This window comes from Bubalus bubalis, chromosome 9 (genome assembly GCF_019923935.1).
Source record: "Bubalus bubalis isolate 160015118507 breed Murrah chromosome 9, NDDB_SH_1, whole genome shotgun sequence".
Lineage (NCBI taxonomy): Eukaryota > Metazoa > Chordata > Mammalia > Artiodactyla > Bovidae > Bubalus > Bubalus bubalis.
In genome coordinates this window covers 105,873,463-105,898,475 of record NC_059165.1, presented here as the reverse complement: position 1 = coordinate 105,898,475, position 25,013 = coordinate 105,873,463, and the positions used below count along the sequence as shown (strand labels likewise).

The window sequence follows — 25,013 nt, the reverse complement described above, 5'->3', positions numbered from 1 at the left end:
TGTGTGTGTGCACGCACGCATGAGTGTGCAAGGGCACTGTGTGTGTGCGTGCGTGCGTGTGCCCGGGCACAGTGTGTATGTGTGCACGCGTGCCCAGGAACTGTGTGCATGTGTGTGTGTGTGCGTGCGTGAGTGTGCCGGGGCACTTGTGTGTGTTTTCATGCGTGTGCCCAAGCAGTGTGTGCACGCGTGTGTGCGTGTGCCCGGGCACTGTGCTTAGGCTGCTTGGGGATGCCCAACACAGTATGTGTGAGCTCTTGTGTGTCTGTTGGCTGCACAGGACAAATCCCACCGGGCATGTTCAGCTACTGGGGCACACATGCTGGGCAAGGGGTGAAGGCGAGGTGAGTGAGTGGCTCTGTCCCATCCCTACTCTGCATCCGGGACACTGGACCGAGTCCGGGGTCAGCATGTGCACCCTGGCCTGCATCCCGTAAGCTCTGCGGTGAGTCAAGGTGGGGCTCTGGCCTCCACGGGTCTGCACTGAGGCAGGGCTCCAGCTCCCCCTAGGCTCCCACGGGGACACTGACGTCAGGACCCGCCCCGAAGACGCCCTGACGGGGGGCCTCACCTGTGAGGATGATATTGGGGATGCTGCTGTGGCTGGGGTAGCCGAGCTGCTGTGTGTCTGGCAGGCTCCCGTGGCTGCCCGTCAGGCCCATCATGGCCGCCTGGGAGTAGTTGAGCGTCGAACCTGGGCTGTACAGGCTGCTGGAGCTGATGGCGTTCTCCATCATGTTGAACTGCTCCAGCTGGAGAGGAAGCACGGGGGTGTGAGCCAGCTCCCCCCACGCTGGCCGGCCTGCCTGTGGCTGCCCGGCCCTCCCGCCCCACGGGATGCCCAGCACACCCATGCTCGGGGCTGCCAAGCATGAGTCGCCCTGCCTTCGGGTCTCCCCGTCTCTGAACCTGCCTGGGCTGGCCAGCACACGGCCCCGTCCGAGCATGTGAGATGGATGGATGGATGGTTGGTGAAATGAGTGAAGAGCTCTGAGTAGCAGTCCGCCCTTCCCATGCACACACCCCCTCCACCCCGGGGCCCACGCAAACCCACGTGCACGGCCCACACCAGGGCACTGCTGCCACAGCCCCTGCCCGTCCCTGCCAGCGTCCACCACCTGCCCTTCCTCCCCCTCTGTGGGTGGCCTCGTTCTTCGGGAAGGGTGCAGACGCGGGGGGACCAGGCCAAGCCACCCCCTCCAGGGCCGGGGCCGCTGCAGCTCGGGGAGCGGGCCGAGGAGTGGGCGGGGTCTGGCGAGCGTCTGCGGTGGGCGCCCGCTCACCTGGTGGGACAAAGCATTGGCCTGCCTGGCCGCCATCTGCTGCTCATAGAATGAGTCCCCAAACACGCCGCCCAGGGTGGAAGAGTGCTGCAGACAAAAGAGAGGCCTGCTGTCGTCAGGGCTGCCCAAGCCAGGCAGGGGGGGTGAGGCCGTCGAGGGGCGGTGTGCCCAAGCCAGGCAGGGGGGTGAGGCCGTTGGGGGCGGTGGGAGGGTACGCCCACGGGTGGGCTGCACCGAGACCCTTCCCCCAGGACCTCACCACTGGCCTGGGCTGGGAGAAAGGGGAGGCCTTTGGAACTTCCTGGAAGATGCTCGGAATGTGAGAAGCTGACCCTGTCCATCTCAGGGCTCCTGGGAAAGCCCATGCCCCCTGCGATGGAGGGGTGCACGCCTAACCTCAGGACGATTGCTCCTTTCCACCACCTGATCTTGGGGGCCTTTGCACCCCAACTTCCCTCAAAGTGCCATCCCATCTCCTCTCTGTGAGCCCATTTTCATCAGATGGAAGCCAAGGGGCCACAGGGCCCAGGAACCGCATGTGACAGCCCAGAGGAAAGTGTGTGATTGGGGCAGGGCAGGAGGGTCTCTGGGTGTCCAGGATGCGACGAGTACCTTGTCAGACATGGGAGACATGGGACAGGAGGCAGGCCACACATGTGGGCAGGAAGACTTCACAGAGTAGGACAAGACAGGCACACAGAAGGCCCTGCCCCCTGGCCCCCACGGCTGAGAGGCCAGAAAGCCCCACTCCAGTTTGCCCAACACCAGCTGGGGCAGAGGGATGGGGCTGCTGGGAAAGGAGCAGGGGGCTGGGGGTCCTCAGAAGCAGCGGAGATGCCAAAGAAGGAGCAGGGAGCTCCTACCCACTCCTGAGATGCTGCCAGCGAGGTGGCAGGAGAGAGTCTGCGGGGACGCAGAGGGGAGCAGAGGCGGAGCTGTGTGCGTGGCCAGCTCACAGCACAGGCAACAGACCTGGGGAAGCAAGTCCCCAGCCCAGCACGCATCCAAATCAGTCTTCACAGACCACAGACCCTGGACCTCCTCTCTTGGAGCGCCCTGTTCTAGAAAGGTCCCCATGTTCTCTGACAACTGCCAAAGCTTGACTCTCAGGCCTCTACTGCAAAGAAGAGTTGGTCACAAAACCAGCAGTCACTCTGAGTGTCTAGTGGGCTGACCACAGAAAAGGCACAGCCAGCCAGGTGGAAGGCGGGGCGGCTCCTGGGGATGGACAGGCCACTAACACCACGGAAGAGTTAAAAGCGCTAATGGAGTAAGAAGGGAGAAAAGCTAACGGGGCAAAAGGCCACCTCTGCCCTAAAAATCACCAGCTGCAGGTTTGGAAAAGGGGGTGGCGAGGCTGCTGAAGGCAGCAGGTGACCACCTCAGCTGAGGCCGGGGGCATGTCTCTCTCCGGGGCACCTGACCCTGCGCCCATGGCCTTGGCCCCAGAGAGCCCCAGCGCACACACAGGAGACCCCAGCTTCTCGTGTAAAGCTGCCACGAGGGTCTGCCAGAAAGGTCTGCTCAGAAGGAAGCGGGGGGGGAACAGAACAGGCCCAATCCCAGCTGCCTCAGGTTCCGGCAGCAGCTAGACAGATAAGACATCCACGCGAGGGCAGGCGTGGCAAGCTGGCTGCCTCATGCCTCCAGGGGAGATGCTGGCTGGGCTGGGAAGGTAGGGGCTGACCCGGGCCCAGGGGGCTGATGAACGCATCCTCTGAGATCCAGCTTCAGTGGGAAGCCCCGTCTGCCTTCTGCCATGGTTTGTCCCCAAGCAGAGCTCCTAAATGGGGCTGAAGGGCCTCTCAGGGCCATCTTCACATCTGAGTGAGCAGCCTTCTTCCCCGCCGGCGCACAATGGATGGACAGACAGACACACAGACACAGGCTTGATGAGACAGCAACATGCTCTCTGCTCAGGACGGACCACTCTGGTCCAGGCGAACCTCTCCCAAGAGAGATCCACTCCACTGTAACCTTCCTCTGCCACCTCACGCATGAGAAGGGCCGTTACTCAGAGACCAACCCAGGCAGGCTGCCCGCCGTGGCTTCTCCTGCCTGGAGCAGCATCTCCCATTACCACAGCCCTCCAGCATCACATGACGAGACCAAACACAAGCGCGCAGAGCCCACAGGATGACCGGGGAGCGCGCGGACACCAGGCTGGCCCTCGGCACGCCCTGAGCTCACTGCACCTTTCCTGTCTTCTGCAGAGCCGGGGGAGAGTCCCAGCCCCTGGCTGCCGTGGGTGGTGGAGCAAAAGGCCCTCTTGTGTCAGTGAGCCTCGAGAACAGCCTCTGGTCCCCCCGAGGGGAAGGCCACTGTCCTGACATGCAGGGCCTGGCTCGGGGCACGCTGAGAGCCTGGCAGACGGGGAGAGCGGGGCACGCCCCCCACGGCCCTGCCTGAAAGAACAACTCCTGCTCTGCCCCGGAAGGAAAGCCATGGCTGAGGGTGAGACGTCCTTGGGCGCTGCAGTGACTCCTGAAGTCTCTTGACTTGGTGACATTTTGGGGATGGGGTGGCAGGGTCCTGGGGAGGCTTCACTGCTATGGCAAAAAGCTTTGGGCCCAGACGTCAGCTTTTCAGGAACCCCCTCTCTGATGGAAGGTTCTGGACAGAATGTAGCCAAAGGGGGAGCAGCACCAAGGGGGATTCTGAGGAACCTGCAAAGGTGTGTGTGCATGTGTGAGACTGGGGACCTATGCTGTGCGTGTGTCAGGGAAGCTGTGTGTGTGTGTGATCAGGGACCTATGCTGTGCGTGTGTCAGGGAACCTCTGTGTGTGTGTGTGTGCATGTGTGTCACAGATCGGGAACCTGTGCTGTGTGTCAGGGAACCTGTGTGTGCGTGTGGTCAGGGACCTGTGTTGTGTGTGTATGTCAGGGAACCTCTGTGTGTGTGTGTGTGTGTGTCAGGGATTGGGAACCTGTGTGTGTGTCAAGGATCAGGTCCTCTCTGTCTGTGCATGTGTGAGACTGGGGATCTGTGCTCTGCATATGTCAGGGAACCTGTGATGTGCAGGGACTGGGGACCTGTGTTGTCTGTGCGTGTCAGGGAACTTGTGCTTTGTGTGTGTCAGGGATCAGGAACCTGTGTGTGTATGTGTATGTGTGTCAGGGATTGGGAACCTGTGCTGTGTGTGTGTCAGGGAACTTCTGTGTGCACATGTGTGTGCGTCAGGGATCAGGAACCTGTGTGTTAGTGTGTGTGTGAGGGAACCTCTGTGTGTGTTTGTGTGTGTGTCAGGGATTGGGAACCTGTGTGTGTGTGTCAGGGAACCTCTGTGTGTGTGCGTGTATGTGTCAAGGATCGGGAACCTGTGCTGTGTGTGTCAGGGAACCTCTGTGTGCGTGTGTGTGTCAGGGATCGGGAACCTGTGCTGTGTGTGTCAGGGAACCTCTGTGTTTGTGTGTGTGTCAGGGATTGGGAACCTGTGCTGTGTGTGTGTGTCAGGGAACCTCTGTGTGTGTGCGTGTATGTGTCAAGGATCGGGAACCTGTGCTGTGTGTGTCAGGGAACCTCTGCGTGTGTGCGTGTATGTGTCAAGGATCGGGAACCTGTGCTGTGTGTCAGGGAACCTCTGTGTGCGTGTGTGTGTCAGGGATCAGGAACCTGTGCTGTGAGTGTGTGTGTGTGTCAGGTAACCTGTGAGTGCGTCAGGGATCAGGAACCTGTGTGTGTGTGTGTGTGCATGCACGTGTGTGTGTGTGTCAGGGATCAGGAACCTGTGCTGTGAGTGTGTGTCAGGTAACCTCTGTGAGTACGTCAGGGATCCGGAACGTGTGTGTGTGTGTGTGTCAGGGCCAGGGTCCTCTGCGCTGCCTCGTATGAAGGGAGACCTGAATCTGACGGACACGCTCCAGCCCTGTCTGCTGTCGAGGGTGAGCTTCGGGTTCCTCATCCATGCGAAGAGGACGAGGACCTTGGACAGGCCGCCAGGCCACTCAGAGAAGCTTCCCAGGCTGGAGGCCTGGAGGTGAGAGACACACCTTCACGAGGGGTGGAGGGCGCTGAGGAGCAGAGCCCCCGCACAGGCTGGCTGTCACTCAGCTGTTCCCCAAAGCGCGGGGAGCACCCCCCACCTGCAGAAGCCTGGAAGCACGAGGTCTCAGGGCAGACATGGGCAGGGACGGAGCAGAGGCTGCTGGAAGCCTGCTCCGAGCCGCACCCTGGGGTGAAGCTGGCACCGATGTCACTGACGTGAATGGGGAGCCCGCCACCCTGAGCAGGGGCTCCGCACAGACTGCAGAGGTGCTGTGGGAAAGTGAGAGCTCCGGGGGGAGGGTGCCTGCTCCTTGGCCCGCGTAGGGCGGCTGCGCCTCACCGGTCCCCACCCCGATGGAGTGAACACGATGGCGTGGGCTGAGACAGGAGGCACAGATGCTGGGCAGGTGCACAGGGGCCACGCTGGGGGCGCCAGCCAGGCTGGAGTTGGGGGGGGGCGGCGTCCCTTACTTGCGGGGAGCTCCCGGGGGAGAAGCCTTGATTGGAGACGGGCGAGGTGGGAGACTGGTTGGCTGGGGAGCCGGCGCTAGCGCGGTACTGCTGCAGAGCCGGTGCCTGCGATGACAGACAGGTCAGGACGCTCGCACGGCCCGGCCGCCTGGCCAGGTCCCCACCCTCAGCTAAGCAGAATACCCGGGCGTCTGCAGGAGCGCACCTGAGCCCTGGGCCGCAAAGGGGCCCGGCCTCCAAACCCAAGTCTGGGAGGGGTAGGAGCACATGGTCAGAGTCCAGAACCCAGCCTCGCAGAGTTGCCCTGGGGGGCTCCGGAAGGGCAGAGGGGTCGGCCTCTACTCAGCGGGTTTAGAGCACTCACACGAAGGCACACCAGTACCCACACACACACACACACAGCCGTGCACACACCAACACACACGCTCGGGCAGGGAAGGCCTCGAGCGATGGCAGGACTGGGTGCAGAGCAGGGGCCCTGGTGCTCGGGGGTCGCTATCACCCATGTTGCTTGGGACCGGCCCTCTGGGTTATGCACAGACTTCTAAAGGGCAGTCACCTCTTCACTTGAATGACAAAGGGTCTTGGCGTCTCACCAGAACCCTGGGGGCCAAGACCCGCTAGGCCAGGACCTGAATCTAGTCCCTGCTCTGGTCCCGCCCAGGGCAGCCCTGCTGCGTGTCTCTTGGCAAGCTGCTTGACCTCTCTGAGCCTGCCGTTTAATGAGACCCAGCTGGCCGGCTCAGGGCCCCCTAAGAACTACGTCTCCTTCATTTCTTCCGTGGCCCGAGAAGTCTGGAATGGGGGTTGAGCCCCATAGGGCAGGGGGCTCCGGTAGCAAGGCTTGAGTGTCCGAGACACAGCAAGGTCGCTTGGCAGTGACCAGCTCAGGTCTTCTCGGGGGTGGGAAGATGAAAATGACGAGAGGGACATTCTCCTCACTTGAGCGGGTGTGCAGAAGCTCACACAGGCTGCCCCTGGAGGCCGAGCCCTGAGACCGCCAGCTCCCGTCGGGGTGGTGGGTGGATTACCCCACCACGGGGTCCTGATCCGAGCTTGGCTCGGACACCCCGTGCCTCCACTGTCCCTCCAGCTCCACCGCTGGGTTCTGCCACTGCAGTGTCATGGGACTGGGTGCCCCGGGCAGCTCCACTGTCAGAGCCTCCCCTGGAACTGCTGTGTCTCTGCAAAAGGCAAGGTTTGGGTGCAGTTCCATCCTGGGGACCCCTGAGGTCTGCCCTCTGAGGGATCAGAGCGGCTTGGACATGTGAGCCTCCCCCTGTTCGGGGACCTGCCAGCCCTGTCCGGCCCAGGAGGGCTTGTTCTTTACAGAACACACGGTGTTCTGATGACATGTACCCTGGAGCTGGTGGCCATGGGCCAAGTGAGCAAGGAGGGCTGGCTGGGCCCCCAGCATGCATCTGTTTCTCTGAATATGGCCAAAGGTAGCTGTGACCACTCCCTTCCCACCAGGGCAACCTGGATAGAAGTCTGAACAGACAGGAAGGTTTGCAGGTGCCATCAAACCGCCCCCGAAGCTCTAGCATTTGTTACCCTGAGCCTGGTCCCAGGCCAAGGGGGTCCCACGGGCTGAGCTGCAGGCCCTGGGCCCAGAGCAGTATGCGCTAAGAACTGCAGAACTGGTTTCACCCCTTCTGTTCCTCCCAGGTCATCTCCATCACTCTGGCTCCTGGAAGTCCATTCCCTAGCTCCTGCAAGCTGTGTGCTCCCCGCCTCTGAGGAAGCCTTGGGTGGGAAGGGCTGAGGGGGGGATCCAGGCCCATGGGAGAGGGACACAGGTGGCCCATGCTGCGTGAAGTCTGGGGCACCTGACCCTGCTCATGAATCAGTTTCCCCGTCTCTGTGGGGAGGACAAACTTGGCTTGAGGACTTCAGGCAGAATTCCTCACTGAGCCCCTGGCCGCAGACAGCGTTTGCCTCTGCTCCGACCCCTGGCCAAGCTGGCCTCAAAGCAGAGCCTCGAGGTGGCTACAGATAAAGCCAGGAGCCCTGATGCTCCCCCCAGCCCCCAGGTTCCTCCTGCACAAGCCCCCCCGCCCCAAGCCAGGCCCCTTCCCGCCTTACCGAGGCAATGTCGATCCCCATCGGTGGCTGGCCTGCGTTCTCTGGGGGGGACTGGGGGAGAGAGGACGGTACCGTGACCGCGAGCGGGGGCAGCTGGGGCCCCCGTGTCAGGCTGGCACTCGGCATCAGGGAGCCGCTCTGGGGGAGGCCGACAGGCACCTGCGGGGGCTGTGGGGGCGGCTGCTGCTGGGAGGCCGGCGGCGGGGGCGGCGGGGGCTGAGGCTGGGGCGGCGGCGGCTGCTGAGAGCCCGCCTGGGTGAAGAAGGCGTAGGGCAGCTGCTGCTCCAGAGACAGGGCGTCCATGGCCACGGCCTGGAGGGAGAGGAGGGAGTCAGGCAGGAGGCACGCTCAGAGGTGGGGGCCCCCACGGCCTGGTGTGCATAGCAGCGAAGTGATGGACAGACCAGAGGGTGTCCCGACCCTGGACTGGGACAGCAAAGGCTGAGCGGGCAGGCCTCCCCCAGGGCCCACAGAGGACGGGGCTGCAGCTCGGTGGGCCTGCCCCCAGCGAGGTTTTCTCCCCGCATGCCAATAGGGGGCACCAGTTTCCATATCTGCAGACTTAGAATCCTCTCCTCCTCTGCCTCTTTGAGCTGGAGCTTCCCCGCTGTAGGCAGGCACTGGGCGTACACTCGGGGAGCTCAGTGGGGAGCCAGCACGTAGCCCCTGCGGAGTCTTGTAAGGGGCAGGAACCCCCTTGCCACCTGCAGCCAAGGGGAGGCTGGTGAGGAAGGCACTGGCGTGGTCACTGGGCAATGACCAGCTCTGGGCTCTCTTAAGAGTTGGAAAGAGGAAAACAACCAGAGGGAAGTTCCATCTACACAGGCAGTTCCCCAGGCAGGCAAGGGCTCCTGCCTTCTGAGGGAGACTGGAAGCGTCCGGGAACTACAGGATATAAACACTAAGCAGAAAGACTGGCCTCTCATTAGTCGGTAGGCAGTTTGTGAACAGAGAGAAGTTTTCGAAAGAAGAAGGCAGGCCTCAGGGGTGGCGCGTGGCGGGGAAGGGAGACGAGGCCAGGGTCCCCCAGATGGAGAGACCGAAGGCGGTGGCATCAGGAACCATCCACGGCTCTGGCTCCTGATCTGAACAAGAACTGGATAAGAGGTTCTTAACCTGGTGGGGGAACAGGGCCCAGGCCAGGCATGGGAAGATGTATTAACAGAAGAACTATTGTTAAATTTCATCTTAGGTGGATAAGATCAACAAGGTCATGTTAAAAAACAAACAAACGTTATCTACTAGGGACTATAAAACAGTCGACATGGACAAACTCCTCAGAACGCACAAACTACCAAAACGGACCCAAGAATCTGGAAAAGGAAGTCTGAGCAGATTGGTATCAAGGGAGAAGTCAGATCAGGCACCACAAACTTTTTAATGCAGATCCATCGAGACTGTGGCACCTACGCCGAATTCTACCAAACATCCCAAGAAGTAACATCGATGCTTCTCAGACTCTTCAAAAAACACAAGAGGAGAGAATACTTTCTAATGTATTCCAGGAGCCCAGGCTAAGTAAAAAAGATTAGATTCCACCTGTGGAAATCAAAAAGGAAAGGGGGAATGTAACTTTACAGAAATTAAAAGGATTATGAAAGAGTGGGCTTCCCTGATAGCTCAGTTGGTAAAGAATCCAACTGCAATGCAGGAGACTCCGGTTCGATTCCTGCAATGGGAAGATCAGCTGGCAAAGGGATAGGCTACCCACTCCGGTATTCTGGCCTGGAGAACTCCATGGACTGTATAGTCCCATGGGGTCGCAGAGTCAGACACGACTGAGCGAGTTTCACACACACCGCCTACAGATGGGCTTCCCAAGTGGTGCTAGTAAGTAAAGAATCTGCCTGCCATTGCAGGAGACTCAAGAGGTAAGGGTTCAATCCCTGGATCAGGAAGATCCCCTGGAGAAGGGAAATGGCACCCTACTCCAGCATTCTTCCCTGGAGAATCCCACAGAGGAGCCTGGAGGGCTGCAGTCCATGGGGTCGCAAAGAGTCGGACACGACCGAGTGACTTAATGCACAGTCACTGCCTATGAGCAGCTGTGTGCCGGCACGGGGGACAACCCTGATGAAATGGACCAATTCCTAGACACAATCTACCAAAGAAGCAGGTGAAGGAAACCTGGTAAAGTATTTTACCAGGTTTTCTTTTAACAGAAAGACTCTCAATATTGTATTTTGAGAGTTGGGACATGCCAATGAGATCCTAAAGAGACTAGCATACCGAAGAATGGCCAGTCACACGGGCACAATCTGTCAGCCGAGATGGACCCAGAGGACTCCAGGCCACTTGATTTCTACATTCCCCATGTCTTTGAAAATTTGACCACAAAAAGCCAAAAAAAAAAAAAAAAAAAAAAAAAAAGGAAGCTTTTTAGAATTCTGCTCCCTGGGAGGAGCATAAGGCCTCCCAGAGAGGCACAGTCGGGTGCACCTCCCCTGCCCCACTGAGCCCTCGCACCTGAGTGATGGGTGACAACGGGGACAGGCTGGGCGACACCTGCTGGGCCTGCTGCCGCCTCGCCTCTGTGCTCAGCGACAGTGGGCTGACGCCGGCTGGCCGGTGCTGCGGTGAGGAACCGGGCGTGCTCATCCCTGAAAGGGAGAGAGGGTGGGTGTGACGCCAGCCACTGGGACCAGGGCAGGAGGCACTCACACACGAAGGGTCACTGCCGAGGACAGCCCGTTCATTCATAGGTACCAGCAGGCACATCCTGATCGCCAAATCCGGGGAGACCCCCCTGAGGCCCTAGTACCCTGACGGGAGGCTCCCCCAGTGCTGCAGGGGCTCCCACCTCCAGTGCTGGCCAACATGCTCCCCAGTGATCCCGCCAGCCCCCTGGGAGGGGCGTGTCCCATAGGCCCAGCCAATCAGCACTTCCCCCACTCTGGGCTACCACAAGATTGTCCCCTGGATGGACACCTGACCAGGCTGGGCAAATGAGATCCTGCCCAGGGGATTTTGATGGAATTCCAAGAAGGAAGGTTCAGAGTTGTGTGCGGGGTAACCACAAGGGAGCTGAGGGGTAGAAATAGCACCTGAGCCCCAGAGGCAGTCATGCTGGCACTTCGTGGTTTCAGGAGACAATGAATTCCCTCCCTTTTCTTTTTGCCTAAAATAGCTTGCATTTGATTAGCTCCAAAACCAAGTTGGTCTTGCCTGATGCTGCAGTTTCTTCCTGAACCTCATCGTTCTCCTCACCCTCATCCCTCCCCAGGACTGCTCCTTCGGCTAGCTCTCCTCTTGGCCCCTCCCCGCAAGGGGCACATCCACAACCTTCGCCGCCGCCCCCCATGCACTTGCCACACTGCAGCACCAACCCCGCTAGTGACCGAACTGGAAACTCAGTTACTTTATCTTCTTCCCGCCGGAGCTCCTGCTGGAGTGCTCCAGGTCACCCCTTCCTTCCCTCACCCTGACCCTCTCCCCCAGCAAGCTGATCCCTGATGTGTCTGTTGTGAAGGAGCCAAGAGAGGTCAGGTTCAGTGTGGCAGCAGTTGGGGCCTGCTGGCAGATCTTGGGGTACAGGGCCAGGAAAGCACAGGCCCCCTGATGCTGGGAGCAGGAGGGGTGCCCTGGGGGCCAGGCTTGATGCCCCCCGACTCGGTTTCCTTGTCCCTTCCAGTTCAGCGTGAGGCCCCAGTGAGGTGCTGACCAGGCTTGGAAGAGCGTCTAGCTTGCAGTCAAGGCCAGGTGAAGTTGCCTGACTCACCAGGGGAGCTGGGCCCAGCCTGCGGAGGGCACCAGATCAACTTTATTCCAGCGGATGAGGTGGCAGGTTCAAGGGTGGACGAGGGTACAGCCCGCACACACTCCGGAAGGGAGATGACAGGCAGCCTTCCCTCCACCCCGAGGCAGCTGTTTGCTGGGGCCGTGTCACCGGTGCTGGGCGAGCCCAGTCATGCCTGCACTTCCCTCTCAGATGCCCTGGCGGCTCCACTCAGCTGGACACCGAGGTGGGGGGCGGGGGCTGACACTGCAGAAAAGCCCCTGGGGGCCAGTTTCCGCACAGACCCTGGACCCAGAATCAGGCTGCTGCAAACACAGCAAAGTCAAGGGAGCCGTCGACAGAGGCCTAGGTGGGTGGCGTCTGGAAGACGCCCGCTGAGGGCACCCTGGAGTCGGGGCCCTGCGCTGCTCCCTTGTCTTCTCTGAGCATCCAGCGCTCCACTCGTCCAGCAGGCCAAGGGACGCTTGCCGCCCACAGAAGGAGTGGATGTCAGGAACTGATAAGCACGAGAAGATGCCGGGGTGAGTAGGCTGGAGGGGCGACAAGGCCAAGAGAGGCCTGCCGCCAACTGGAGAGCTCGAGTCCCTGTGAGGTGGAGGACCTTGGCCCACCACACTGGGCCTGATTCTTCCAGTGAGGACTGAAATCCAGGTTTTTACATGCGTGTTTGAATGTCCATTCAAAGCATCACACACAGTCGGAGGCCAGCCAAAACACACTGGGCGGTTAGGCTGCCCGCCTCTAACGTCTGTGCTGAACACAAGGGAGGTTTTTAATCCTCTGCCTGGCTGCAGTGAGCTCCGGGCCTCACAGGCGGGCAGACACCACCCCCGAGACACCGGCTGGGCCGAGGGAAGCCTTGCTGCCGAATTCCTTCGGACAACCTGGATCACCTTTGGGAAAAGAAGTGGGGCCAGCTGGCAGGGAGGCCAAGCGTGGGCAGGGAGAGCTGCCAGGGGAGGGCAGGCCAGGTGGCGGGAGCCTGGCCTGGCAGCATGCAAGCCCTCTGTGCGGGGCTGGCTGGCCCCAGAGGTGTGCTGCGAGGAAGGACCCCAGCCTGCCCACCTCCCACGCCCAGGAAACGACTTTAGCAAACGTGGAAGGAGAGAGAGGGGCCTCCCTCTTCCTCCCTGTCCTGACTGCAGGGTGGGCCAGGCAGGCAGGGGGAGGGGGCGGGCTCCACGTGTGCCAGGGGCCGGGTGGCGGCTCTGCTTGATGTAAAACGCGCCGGGAAAACGAGGCCCCGGCCAGGCAAGCTGCCGTGGAGTGGCAGGTTCGCAAACAACCAAACACATGTCAGACATTACTGGGCCGACGCGCCGAGCCAGGCAGGCCGGGGTCTGGGCCCCCGCTTGGGGTCTGTGCTCGGTCCTGCATCTATGGTTTTCACATGTGTTGTGTTTTCCTGTGCTTGTTTAGACTCGGCTTGGGCTGGAAGTGCGTGGCTCCTAGGCGGCCGCTGGGGCTGCGGGTGGGGGCGGGGCTGCCAAGGACCCTCCGGCAGAGGGGGTGGTGCTCTGGAGGCTGCTGCAAAGCGTGAGGAGGAAAACGGAGGCCAGGAAACAGTGACTCGGCGTGGGGCGCCCTCCCTAGCAGCCCCAGAGGCGACCCTCCAATTTCTCGCCTTGCACAGGCCTGTGGACACTGCCCACCCACTGGTCTCTTGGCGGGCCCAGGATCTTGGGGTCCCCTGAAACTGCCTGTTTTGTGTTCTGGGCCTTCCGTGGAAGAGGGGGACAGGGGCAGGGCCAGGGCAAGTGTCTTCTGCCTGATGGCTGAGCCAGCTTTTCGCTTGAACACTTAGGGAGCGTGCACTGCCCTCAACAACCCTCACCTGCCCCCAGCCCTGTCCGCATCAAAGCCAGTAAGGGCTCCGGGTTCCTTCACTCCCAACTCCACCTGGCTCCAAGGCTGGCCCACTTCACCCTGAAACCTCTCTGCACAGCTGCCCACGGGGCTCCGCCCTGGCCCAGGGGCTGCTGCCCATTCTTTACAGTCGGCTTCCCCAGAGGAATTGCGGCCAATATGAATCTGAGTGTGTGACTCTCAGAAAATCCTGTGTGGCACCGCCCAGCAGGGGGGAGCGCGGGGTGCAAGTGCTATGGGTCCGTGGACCAGGCGAGCGTGGGGCCCAGGCTGTGGCTCTAGGCTGAAGGAGGGCATGATGAGGTGGTGCTTATCAACCACTGAGTCCCAACACACGTGGGGATACATGTGAGTCCCCATGGCCCCTCTTGCCTGTCCCACCACCAGGCTACTGGGGGACTGCCCCTTCTCCCTGTATGCAAACCCACACACCCCACAGTCAGCATGGGTACAGGGGTCACAGCAAGGATGTGTGAGACCAAGCCCCAGCCCAGGGGATGATGAGAGCAAAGCAGTGACTTGACAGCAGCTGGGTGTGTGCAGAAAAGCCACTCGGTGTGAGAAGGGGCAGGTCATGGGCAGGGGGTCAGGAAGCCTGCAGAAGGGAGAGAGGGTGTCTGAGCAGGGAATGGGGTGAGGAGCCCGGAGGGGGGGAGGTCTGTGGGGGAGGGGCAGCAATGTGCCAGGGTGCCCTGTGTAAACTCACTGGCTGGCGAGGAGTTGGGGTGGGGAGCAGGATTAGGGGGCTCCCGGGAGCCTGAGCAAAGGAGAGTGGTGAGCTGATGGCCATTCTGTGTGTGTGTGGGGGGGGGACCCAGCACGTGGGGGCCACGGAGGGGCGTCTGGGGTCCTGTCTAAGTCACAGGGGGACGGTGCCGCCGGGAGTCCTCAGGAGAAACAGGGCCAGGGTGGCACTGAGGGTCCCTGGGACACTGGGACCCTGAGATGTCCTCAGGGATGGGTGGCCGCGCAGTATGGGGAGGGGGCCGGGCTGGAGTGGCCTAGGCTGTCAGTCACAGTGGGGCACGGGAGGGGGAGGGAGATGAGAAGGCGGAGGGGAGTGGGCGGGGCGGGACGAAGAGCAGGTCAGGGGGGCGCATGGGGAAAGCCTGGGCTACCCCAACTCCCTGAAGCCCCCAACACCCGATAAGAATTGTGCTCTAATCCCTGGGGGCATGCGCCTTCCCGGCCCCGGGCCTCTGCCCAGAAGCCCTTCCCCTTGGGTCGGCCTGGCAGCCCCAAATCCCCACAGTGGACTCTGCCCTCACTCACACTCACACTCACACACACACACACACACACACACACGTGCGCGTGTCATCCTGTCGGGCAGGGGCGCCCGGAGCCCTCCACCCCCGTGAGCTGGCTCAGCCCTCACTCACACACACACACACGTGCCATCCTCATTGGAGGGGCACCCCTGTCGGGCAGGGGTGCCCGCCGCCCAGCCGGCTTACCCTGGCCGGCAGCACCGATGCCCAGGTGTGTCAAGTTGGCTGCCAGGTTGCCGGTGCTGCTGGAGCTGCTCAGAGCGGGGAAGGTGGGCTCCTCGGGGTCCAGCGGGGTCGGGAGGGGGGAGGGGAAGTGGATGTTGGTCAGGTCAGGCAGAGAGCCCCCCGTGTTGTGGGTGGCGGGGATCAGGGCTGTAGTGTTTTCCTGGTCGGCGGATGGAAAGATGCTGGGGGGGAAAGGCCAGACAGAGGGGGAGGTGAGCTCTCAGGATGGCAGCTGGCCTATTCTCCCCCAGAAGCTGTGGTGGGGGCAGGAGAAGGCTGGTTGCAAAAAAACAAATCAGCAGGTGCAAAATGACACCCCACAATGAGGTGCTGCTCTGCTGGAGAAACAGCTACCAGCACCTCCAGTGGAAATTGAGGAAGTGGCTGGTGGCTTGGGGCTGGAGGGAGGGGCTTCCCACTGACCAGGAACGGGGTGTGTCTGAGGTGCGAGGGGGCTGGGGAAGGGGCTCCGTCATCTCAGGCAGGCAGGGGTAGGAGTGTCCCCCAGCGTGGGGCTTGCTGGGTGGTCGCCAGTGGCACAGAGCCCTTCTTATCAGGAGGTGTGGCCTCATGAGCGGATGGGAAGACCAAGCAGCCCTTGGTGGCCTTGGGCACACAGGGTGGGCCCTGCTGAGACTTACTTGATTCCAGGAACCTCGCAGGACTTGGGCCTGGGCCCCGTCTGAAAGAGAAGACAGCAGAGCCTGAGCCAGCCTCCTCACATGCACTGCAACCCCTCACAGTATGGCTGACCTCCCTACAAGGGCTACGAAGTACTCCACAAGAACTGAGTTTACTGGGACTTCCCTAGTGGTCCGGTGGCTAGCAATCCAGTGGCAATGCAGGGGACACAGGTTCGATCCCTGGTCTGGAAACTAAGATCCCACATGCCATGGGGCAACTAAGCCCATGAGCCCCGGAGCCTGTGCCGCACAAGATAAGCTATTGCAATGAGAAGCCTGCATGCAGTGACAAAGACCCAGCACAGCCAAAATTCAACAGATTAATTTTAAAAAAGAAGAAAGTTTAGTCTCAGATAAAGAATATGTGGCCCCAAAGAATAGAAGGAGGGGCTGCCCCAGACACACCTGGGGCAAAACCAAGAACTGTGTGGAGATGGCTTTCCTACAGCCCGTCCCGGCTTCACTCTACCTGGTAAGGTGCGCATGGACCAGGGGTGGTGTGGTCCCGTCAGAGCAGGCATTGGGGAAGTAGAGGAATCCTGCCCACTCTTCACATCCGAATCCCCTGGGGCTGTACCATGGCTGTTGGCAGCCAGCGGGGGGGGGGGGGGGGGGGGGGGGCAGGACCACTGAAAACCCACTCAGGTACCTGGAGGCTAACACCCTATGTCACTCCTGAATCAAGGCAGGCGGGGCTCTGGTGGCAGAGGCTCCACTGCTCAGAGTCCCTCTGTCCGTGGCAAGGAAGGACATCACATGGAGAAGCCTCAGGAGGCTCAAACCGGATGCCACAAATAACACGGAAGATGCTGACCACGCCCCCTGCTGACCTGCTTCCAATGGTGTGGGGGCCTGAGCTGTGATTCCCAAGGGGACCCTGCTGCTGGTGTGCTCCCTGGCCCACACTGCCCAGGGACGGACACTGTGGCTGCCCTGTAGACCAGCCCTGGAGAGAGGGTCCCAGAGAAGCTCTGCTTCCTCTTCCTCTTCTGTGAAGGGGGACACTATCGCCATCCAAGAACCACAGGCTCCAGGCAGGGTCCCTAGACTCTCGTCCAAGGACAAAGAAGGGACTCTCTTCCCCTGGCAAGCGGACATGACTGGGCAGAACCTCGCATGCCAGCAGAGGGCTCGGCTGAGTCATGTCCCCTATTCGTCTCTGCCTCTCAGGCCCTCGGGCACACACTCCCCGTATTCTTTAAGGATTATCAGACAAGAACGTGGACACACCAGCAGAGGGCTAGGCCTGCCTTCCATGCGCACAGCCAGTGAGCTGGGGGGTGGGGAGGAGGGAAGGCCCAACTGGCAGTGAATGGGGCACCGAAGGGGTGGCATGTGACCACCAGGCGTTTAGCCCCTGCAGGGAATGCCGGAGGAACGGGTTTCTACTTGGCCATAGGCTCCCTAATTCCGTAAGTAAACACTCGCTTCATTACCAGATTACTTTTTGCAAAGCGCTTTGACAATGACTTTTTCTAAAGAGTCTTTTCAAACGCATTCCACGGATGTTATGGGATCCTAATGGATTTCTAAACAGTACGAAGAATTCACCCATCATCCCCCGTCCCACCCCCAACGAATCCACAGGAATTCCTTTCCTGACATCCTCACAGATGTATCCTTTAGTTTCGAGTGGCAGTTAAAAGGAGTCTCCCCCAGATGCTGGGCTCTGCCACCCTCCTCTCACTCCCATGATGCGGGGGCTCCTTCCCTCCCCGTCGTGACTCTTGCTATCTTCGCTGGCTTTGCAGCAGCAGCACGCTTGGGCAGGTGCAGGGACCCCATTCCCCTTACTGACGCACCTCTCTGCAACTGGACATTTCAGTTACTTTTTCCTTTGGATTGTTAGAGTTTCAAAGGTTTTTACCGAGTAGGAAAATCACATGTGTTCCTCAGGCAAAACTGGAACATGCGGACCGGGTCAAGAGCGCTGGCCACAGCCGCACGTGCGTCTCCCCAGGGCCTGGCCCAGCACACCCAGGGATCTGTGGGCGTCTCTGTGTGTCTTCTGCCTTTCTAAACAGCTTTATCCTCCTCTTTCTGCGTACCAGTTATCTCACAAGTCTCTCACGCCTTTAGATCCCAACTCACACACAGAGCTTTCTAGGGCCTGAGGGCCTGAGGACAATTTCCTTATAACTCCCCCACTGGCAAACATTCAGGCTGTTTTCAGTTGATTTCAGAGGCTCTGAACACACGCCTTCCTGAGCACAGGGCTGCCTGCTTTATCATCCCCCTCCGAGTTCCTCAAGGGAATGAGCAGTTTGAGTTGCTGCCCCTTTCACTGCAACTTGACCAGCAATAGGTGTCAATTCTTTTTTTTTTTACATTCAAAATCGCCTTAGTGTTAAATGCATTTTTGTTCTATTCAAATTCTTTGAAATCTATTCACGGCACAAATTCTATCTTATCACCAGATCTTTTTGTAGGCTGAAACTGAGAAATTTGTTTCTGGACCAAAAATAATACAAAAATCTCAATCCAACTGGGAGTTCCAAGCAGACTCTGTACTGCAATAAAAACTCCAATTACTGTGCAAATAAACGGAAGTTTATGTTTAAAGAAGACGACAAATGACCATAGTTATCCAACACCACGGGTTAGTAGAATGACCACAGGCTAAGAATTAGGTAGAGCAGGTTCTAAACCCTAGGTATCTTCACAAGTTTGTGCACATCACCTAACCTCCCTGGCTTCAATTTCTTTTTTAATTGAGATATAATTGGCATATAATCTTATATTAGTTTTAGATGTACAATGTAATGATTCTATATTTGTATATACTGCGCTGATCACCATAATAAGTCTAGTTAATAGTTAACGTTCATCAGTACATGTAAACACATGGAATGCTTCATGAATCTGCCTGTCATCCCTGAACAGGAGTCATGTTAATCTTCTCTGCGTTGTTCCAATTTAATACATGCTATCAAAGTGAACATGGATTTTAATTCTTTACATGGTTTTTCCCAGTGTTAACAGGCCTTCCGTTAGCATTTGAGGCCTAACTGGTTAAAGCTAAATGAGGTTTGGGGAATTCCCTGGCAGTCCAGTGCTTAGGACTTTGTGCTCTCACTGCCAAGGGCCTGGGTTCAATCCTTGGTTGCGGAACTAAGATCCTGCATGCTGGGACGCAAAAAAAATAAATTAAAAAAAAAAAAAAAAAGAATGAGGTTCACATTTCAGGAAAGGGGATGTTCCCCCAACATACTATTTCACCATCTTCACTTGGGTTGTGCTTCTAAAAAGAAATTTTTAAAAGATCAAGAAGGGAAACCACTTTTAAAAGCGCTAAGGCTCTTACCTTCTTGGTGTCCCATCCTTGCTTGGAAAGATTCTTGTCCGTCTCTGATGCGGTCTCCTCCATACCCGGGACCGTTAACAGCAAGACTGGGGTGGGGTGGGGTTGGAGGAGAAGCAGAAAAGGGATCTTTGCAGCTTCGCAGTGGTACCAGGTGGTCCCCGACACACAGAGCCACAACCGTGACATGACTGTAACTGCCCCAACAGTAACTTCTGGGGATTGTACTAAAGAACAAAAGAGCTTCATTTTTTAAAAGAAAAGTTAAAAAAAAAAAAAAAATCAGAGGACCTGTGATTTTAAAAGAAATGAAACTGAAAGCGCTGGAGCTCAGGGCGTGTGTGGTCTACTCAGGCTTCAGAGGCCTCGGGCCGCAGAGGACCGCCAAGCGTCTCTCCCAGGAGTGACTGTCTTGCCTCATGTGCCCCACTTGCAGCCCTGTGGACACCGGTCTCCTGGGCTGTTAGCACCCAGAGGCTGGGCCCCTATTGGGGTCTTGGCACCAAGCCACAGAGCTCAGCGCAGGCTGAGGTCCATCCACCCATGGCAGCTACGGTCCCATGAAAGACCTGCGGTGCTAACCAGTCCCAGCGGGGAAAGGAGGGGAGAAAGGGGCTAGAAGGCATCACTCAAGGCCCTGGAACCAGCTGTACCGGAAGCCCCTTTCCTTAAACCTTTCAGGCAAGGTGAGAGTAAACACTTTATGAGATCCCATTTCTTTTATGCCTGTTGAAGGTTGCTTTTCACCTGGAATAGCGGAATTAGGAACCTAGCCAGACGGGTTAATTCCTCCTTCTCGAAACCTAGACGAGGGCATGGGAGGACAACCAGGCTAATCCTAGACTCTGTTACTGCCTGGGCCCCTCCTAGAGGAACAGGAGAGGTGTTGTTTCCTGCCCCTGACCCCAAGGCCAACAGGACTTAAGAGTTGCCAGGGGTCACAAAGAGTCCCTGGGAGGGCAAAGTCCACTTGTCCACGCCAAAAGCCCAAGCTTCTACGGGGACCTCCCTCAGGGTAGACCGTGCTCTCTAAGTTCCCTCCAGCATCAGGACCAGGAGGGCCGCGACAGGTGCACTCTCATCCACCCAGGAGTCTGGAATCCTTGCTTTATTATGGAGACATTCCCTTCCGCGATCTCGCTGCTGGTGCCCAATGAGCTGGAAAGCTCACATGAGCAGGGTGCCTGCCAGCCGAGGGGTGAAGCTTTGGTGCCCATCCTCCTCCTATGAGCAAAATCTCCCCGGTGTGTTCACATACTTGCACAGTGAAATGCTACCACAAGAGTGGGAAGCATCTGGACATCGGCGTACATGATTCATTCTCTGGTTTCAGGGTCCTGGAGCAAGTCAGGCCCGCGTGGATTTCGAGGGCTGGCCTCATAGCATCACACTGCCCTCTCTGGGTGTCGCTGCCCCAGTTTTTAAGATGCTGTGTACCTCCCTGGAAGGTCCCAAGGACACTGCCTCCACACCTGGCTCCAAGGAGGGACCAGGGCCTGGGTACAGATCTGCCCCAGCTACAGAGGTGTGTGCACGACCCAGCTGTAAAGGAGGCTCTGGACACGAGTTAGGCAACAACTGGCCTCTCTTCCACTCACTGTTTCAGGATGGACCTTAGGGACCAAGCGGGTTCTGAGCATCAGAGCCAGGAAACGATCCAGTGTGAAGCCAGGGATTGAATGGCAGCTGAAGATGAACAACTAGCCCCAACTGTTGGTCATGAGCTGATAAAAGCCCCTTCTGCTTCGGCTTGCTGCTCCCAACATTTGAAAGAATCTGCAAGGACCCCTAGACTGTGAGGTCTTACCCTGAGTCCATCAACAGAAGCCAGTGTGAGTTCACAGGGACTGTTTTCTCTGCCCAGAAAACCCCTACGCATCCCTCAAAATCCAGCTCAAGCAGTGCCATCTCTGAAAGTTTCTCTGAACTCCTCATGTTACAGGCATTGGCTGAGTCTTCCTTCTTAGGTCTGTGACCATGAGGGCACAGTGGCCACCTACTGGACCTGCCTGACCCTAGGAAAGATGCCCGTGGGCTCTGCCGATACCTCTTTTCTGGTGCGCGTCCTGGGACCCCCCTGTAAAGGGCTCTGGCTGGGTGGGCGTCATTGTGCTCTGGTGCAGGGCGGAGTCAGAATTGGTCCTGGGGAGAGGAGAGAAACAGTGAGCCTCAGCCCCAAAGGGGATAAAGGGATAATCTTGGCTCCACCCCATCTGGGACCCACACGACAGAGGAGGGTGACAGTGGCGGGCATTTTTGTGAGCTGCGCCCTGAGCAAAACCCTGAAGAACAGCAAAGCCCCTGCCCGTCCCTGCCCCTCGGATGGGCGTCTCAGCTTTAGGCAAAGGGTGGTGCCTTCCTGCTGAAAGCCTGAAGAGAGCGGGCCTGCCAGTCCCACAGCGGCCATCACGGAGTCCCCTACCAGTGACAAATAAGCCAAGGAAGGTCTTGCTCCAACCAACCCAATGCTGCCCAGCACCCAGGAGGGGCCCCAATGACATAATATGCCCTGAGCTGCCGAGGCCTGGAGGGAGGCTGCCTAAGAAACCAGAAGCAGCCTTGGGAAGCTGGGCAGACACACAGAGGGCAGGACCAGCTGCACAGCCAACATTGGGGGTGAGAGTAAGAGCCATGTGCGCCCAACAGGAATGTCCCAGATGCTGAGAGTGAGGCGGAGGAAACCTGGTTCAGGGCCAAGAGCAGACGACAAAGGGCGGGGCTGTCTCTGACCCTGGGGCTGGGTGAGCAGTGAGGCGCTGGGGGATCCTGGCCCCCCTGCACCAGCTGTGTGTCCCTGAGCAAGTGTTCTGACCTCTCTGTGCTCTTATGCCTAAAGACGGGGAGAGTAACAGCCCCGACTCTATGGAGCTCTGCGTGTCTTACATCAGTTGACGCCTTACTGACTGGAGACGCTATCAACGCCACAGGCGTTCGTCTGCAGAAATCCCCTGGTCAGTAATGTGTTAACGTATGTGACGGTTGAAATAGGACCTAGGCTATGACTACGTGCTTGGTGGGCATTTAACTGTGTTACTCAATTACATATATTTTGTGGATTTTTTTTAACAGCTTGCTTACTTTTGATCTTTGTTTCCTGACATCACCTATGTATATTTTTCTGTGTGTATGTACTAAAATAAAGTTTGCCTTTTTAACCATTTTTAAGAATACACGCCTGTGTCATTAAAGTACATTCATGTGTGTGCACGTGGGTACGTGTTAAGTGGCTTCAGTCCTGTCTGACTCCTTGAGACCCCATGGACTGTATCCGGCCAGGCTCCCCTGTCCGTGGGGATTCTCCAAGCAAGAAGAGCAGAGTGGGATGCCATGCCCTCCTCCGGGGGATCTTCCTGATCCAGGGATCGAACCTGCGTCTCTTACGTCCCCCGCACTGGCAGGCAGGTTATCACTGGTGCCACCTGGGAAGCACCAGGTACATTAACACTCGCCTGCAACTATCAACTGTGTTATTGTAGATATTTATATTAGCTCCATTGCCGTTGCTGTATCTCCCTAGATGATGACATTATGGGTTTTTTTAATCTTCTGCATGTATTTATGTATTTCCCTAATTTTCTAGTAATATATAATACTATGGCTTTTTGGGAATGTGGGACACAATCATAATGGCACATTAAATGAAATAAAGCAAGTGACGACACTGGATATTCCATACAATCCCCACTTTGGTTAAGAAGGAAAGAAAAAGAAAGTCATAAATCAGAGAAAGAAAAAAAAAAAAATCCCTGGAAGACCCCAAAACTGTGACCTCATTGTTACAGGGATAGAGCTGATTTCTAGAAACTTCTGGATGCTTCTAAGTTTTGCCATTTTTAAGGGACTACATCTTGGTTTTCCAAGTACGACCATGATGGAAGTATTGCTTTGTTTCCAATGAGAGGGCTGGGGGTTGGTTCTGGGTCACTGACCTTCTCCAGCTGGTGTCCGCAGGTGGCGAGAGGTACACGGTGCCATATGGGCAGCTGTCCACGTGCATGTGAGTTAAGGGGATGGTGCTGCTGGCTCAAGCCCTCCCTGAGCCCCAGGAACCCTGAATGGGCCAGCCCAAGGAGCCAGGCTGCTGGGAGGCTGCGAACAGCTGGGGCCTCGGGGCGGGGGGCCTTTCCTGCCTGGCTGCAAGCAGCCCCCAGGGTGCAGCCCCGTCCACCTAGCACTCAGCACTCACCCCCTGCAAGCGCACGTGCGGGCTGCGCCCCTTCCAAGAGAGGCCTCAGCCGTGAAACAGGGGCCCGTGGGGGCGGGGGGGCTGCAGGGAGTCTAGTTCAGCTGACCCTGGCCTTGACTCTTAATTCTGGGTTGACGGGGTGGCTCCCGGGGCCCCGAGCGCTCGGTCTGGGGCCCAGCTGCTCAGGCTCCCCCAGCCCATGGAAACAAGAGGCAGGAAAGAACAGCCTTCTCTGTGCTCGAGAGCTGGGCTTCCCAGGAGCAGCCACTCGGATGCTGGGGGCGGGGGAGGCTGGCTGGCGAAGCACCAAGGGGCAGCCAAGTCGGTGGGGGGTTGGATGGGGGGATTCTTGACAGTCTTCTCTTCTTGGCCAAGGTGCAAAGGCAAATTTTGTGTCTTCCGATAGCCTCCCTCTGATCTGTCTGGGTCTGGCTCAGGCTCAGATCCCCCTCAACCCCCCTGCCTCGGCTGGGCTGCCTTCCGTGTAGCCCCCGGAGGGTTCACCACCATGGCCCTGACGTGTGGATGCCCGGCTCACAGCTTTCCTGGGCCCCCCTGCCCAGGCAGGCATCTGAGTGCACCCTCCCAACTCATCTCAGGCTGTGTGCTCCAGGGGTCTCTTCTGTATCACTGTTCCCTGTGCTCCCCTAATCCCCGGCCTGGCTAAAGTCTCCTCAGCTTGCACTGCCTCCTCCAGGAAGTCTTCTGGGGTTGCCATGTGATTGTACGCCCTTCCTGGTGCTGCCCAGTAGCCCTGGAAGACTGGAGCAGCCCTGATTCTATCATGGTATGGGTAGCAGGCTGCTCTGTCAGCTGAAAGCGGTCCCCGCCTCAACCCCCAACCCCCACCCCCGCTGCCCACATCCTCTGGGAAAAGGATATCTGCCTTCCGTGTTTGTCCACTGACAGGGGTCGGCGATGTGGGGAGCCCAGCCGGCCACGCTCCCGGTACACTCTGTCCACTAGCCCATGGTGCCGGGTAGTTCGGCTGGTGTCCAGGCCCGAGGACTGGAAGGGTGTCTGGGGGTGGGGAGGGGACCGATGCGGGGAGGGAGGAGAGGAAGAGATGGAACAAGAAAAGAGAGGAACCCACACCACGGTTATCTGCTGTGATCCGAGATTTGACCCCCCAGAATCTGACCTCAAGGTCCCCCCAACAGCCCCCACCGCCCAGCTCTGGAGACACCCTCGGCTATTCCAGATGGGCCTCCTTTCCTCTGGGGCCCCTGTCCCCAGCCTCCGAGCACTGTGGGGGGGAACAGCGGCGAGCCGGGGGTCCCAGGCTCCGGGGTGGCAGGCGTGCAGTGCGGCCGGCATGCACGGGCCAGGCAGAGCAGCGCAAGCTCGGGGCCCGGTGCCGGCTGGGGTGCCAGGGTGCAGAGGGCCCCCCTCCAGCCTCGCCAGGTGCAGACAGGCCTCCGCCCTCTCTCTCCGGGCCTGGCCGACCTCCTCTCCCCACCTACGTCATCCCTGGAGGGGCCTGCCAAGAGACAGCCCCAGGGCTTCCAGCCCAGGACGTCAGGGGCCCACCTGGCCAAGTTCTGGCTCCCCGGAGGCTCCTCGGCGAGCCTGGGGCTGGTCTTGATTGAGGCTCGACCCCCGCGCACCCTCCCCCACGGCCCTGTCCCAGCTCCACCGGGAGCCAAGTGCAGGCGCGCTTTCCGGAGCCCTGGCCCACAGCTTGGCCGGACGGGGCTCCCTTCCAGAACCTGGGGCTGGCATGAGGCCCCTGGTCAGGCCCTGCTCCCGCCCCGGAGGTCCCCAGGAGCCTGCTCTCTGCCTGCCTTGGCGCCACGGGGCCCCCACACCATCTGATGGGGGCAAGACTGGCAGCCGTAGCCTAGCTCTGGATGCAGCTACCGGCCCCTACCCAGCCATCTGGCCCTTGGGCCCTTCTCTCTTCTCTGCGCAGCCAGGCGA

General features: G+C 58.8%; 1 protein-coding gene and 1 non-coding gene across 11 annotated transcripts in view; both read right to left on the bottom strand.

Moving 5' to 3' along the window:
* CRTC1 (CREB regulated transcription coactivator 1) overlaps positions 1-25,013 on the bottom strand; it is an 85,062-nt gene that overhangs the window by 6,526 nt on the left and 53,523 nt on the right. For 2 of the 10 annotated variants that reach the window (XM_044948346.2, XM_006058019.4), the window contains 12 exons: positions 23,976-24,113; positions 22,837-22,898; positions 20,955-21,049; positions 18,911-18,996; positions 15,565-15,605; positions 14,885-15,105; positions 10,292-10,425; positions 7,985-8,137; positions 7,826-7,876; positions 5,741-5,845; positions 1,284-1,370; positions 572-752 (listed from right to left, as the gene is read on the bottom strand). In XM_044948346.2, coding sequence (XP_044804281.1) covers positions 572-752; positions 1,284-1,370; positions 5,741-5,845; positions 7,826-7,876; positions 7,985-8,137; positions 10,292-10,425; positions 14,885-15,105; positions 15,565-15,605; positions 18,911-18,996; positions 20,955-21,049; positions 22,837-22,898; positions 23,976-24,113 — 1,354 coding nt within the window. Of the gene's footprint in view, positions 1-571; positions 753-1,283; positions 1,371-5,740; positions 5,846-7,825; positions 8,138-10,291; positions 10,426-14,884; positions 15,106-15,564; positions 15,606-18,910; positions 18,997-20,954; positions 21,050-22,836; positions 22,899-23,975; positions 24,114-25,013 lie in introns of all 10 variants that reach the window. The other 8 variants (XM_025293889.3, XM_025293890.3, XM_044948344.2 and 5 more) reach the window with 6 other exon arrangements.
* LOC112587146 lies at positions 18,445-18,546 on the bottom strand. Its single transcript, XR_003111679.3, has one exon. It is a non-coding gene; the product is annotated as a U6 spliceosomal RNA (small nuclear RNA).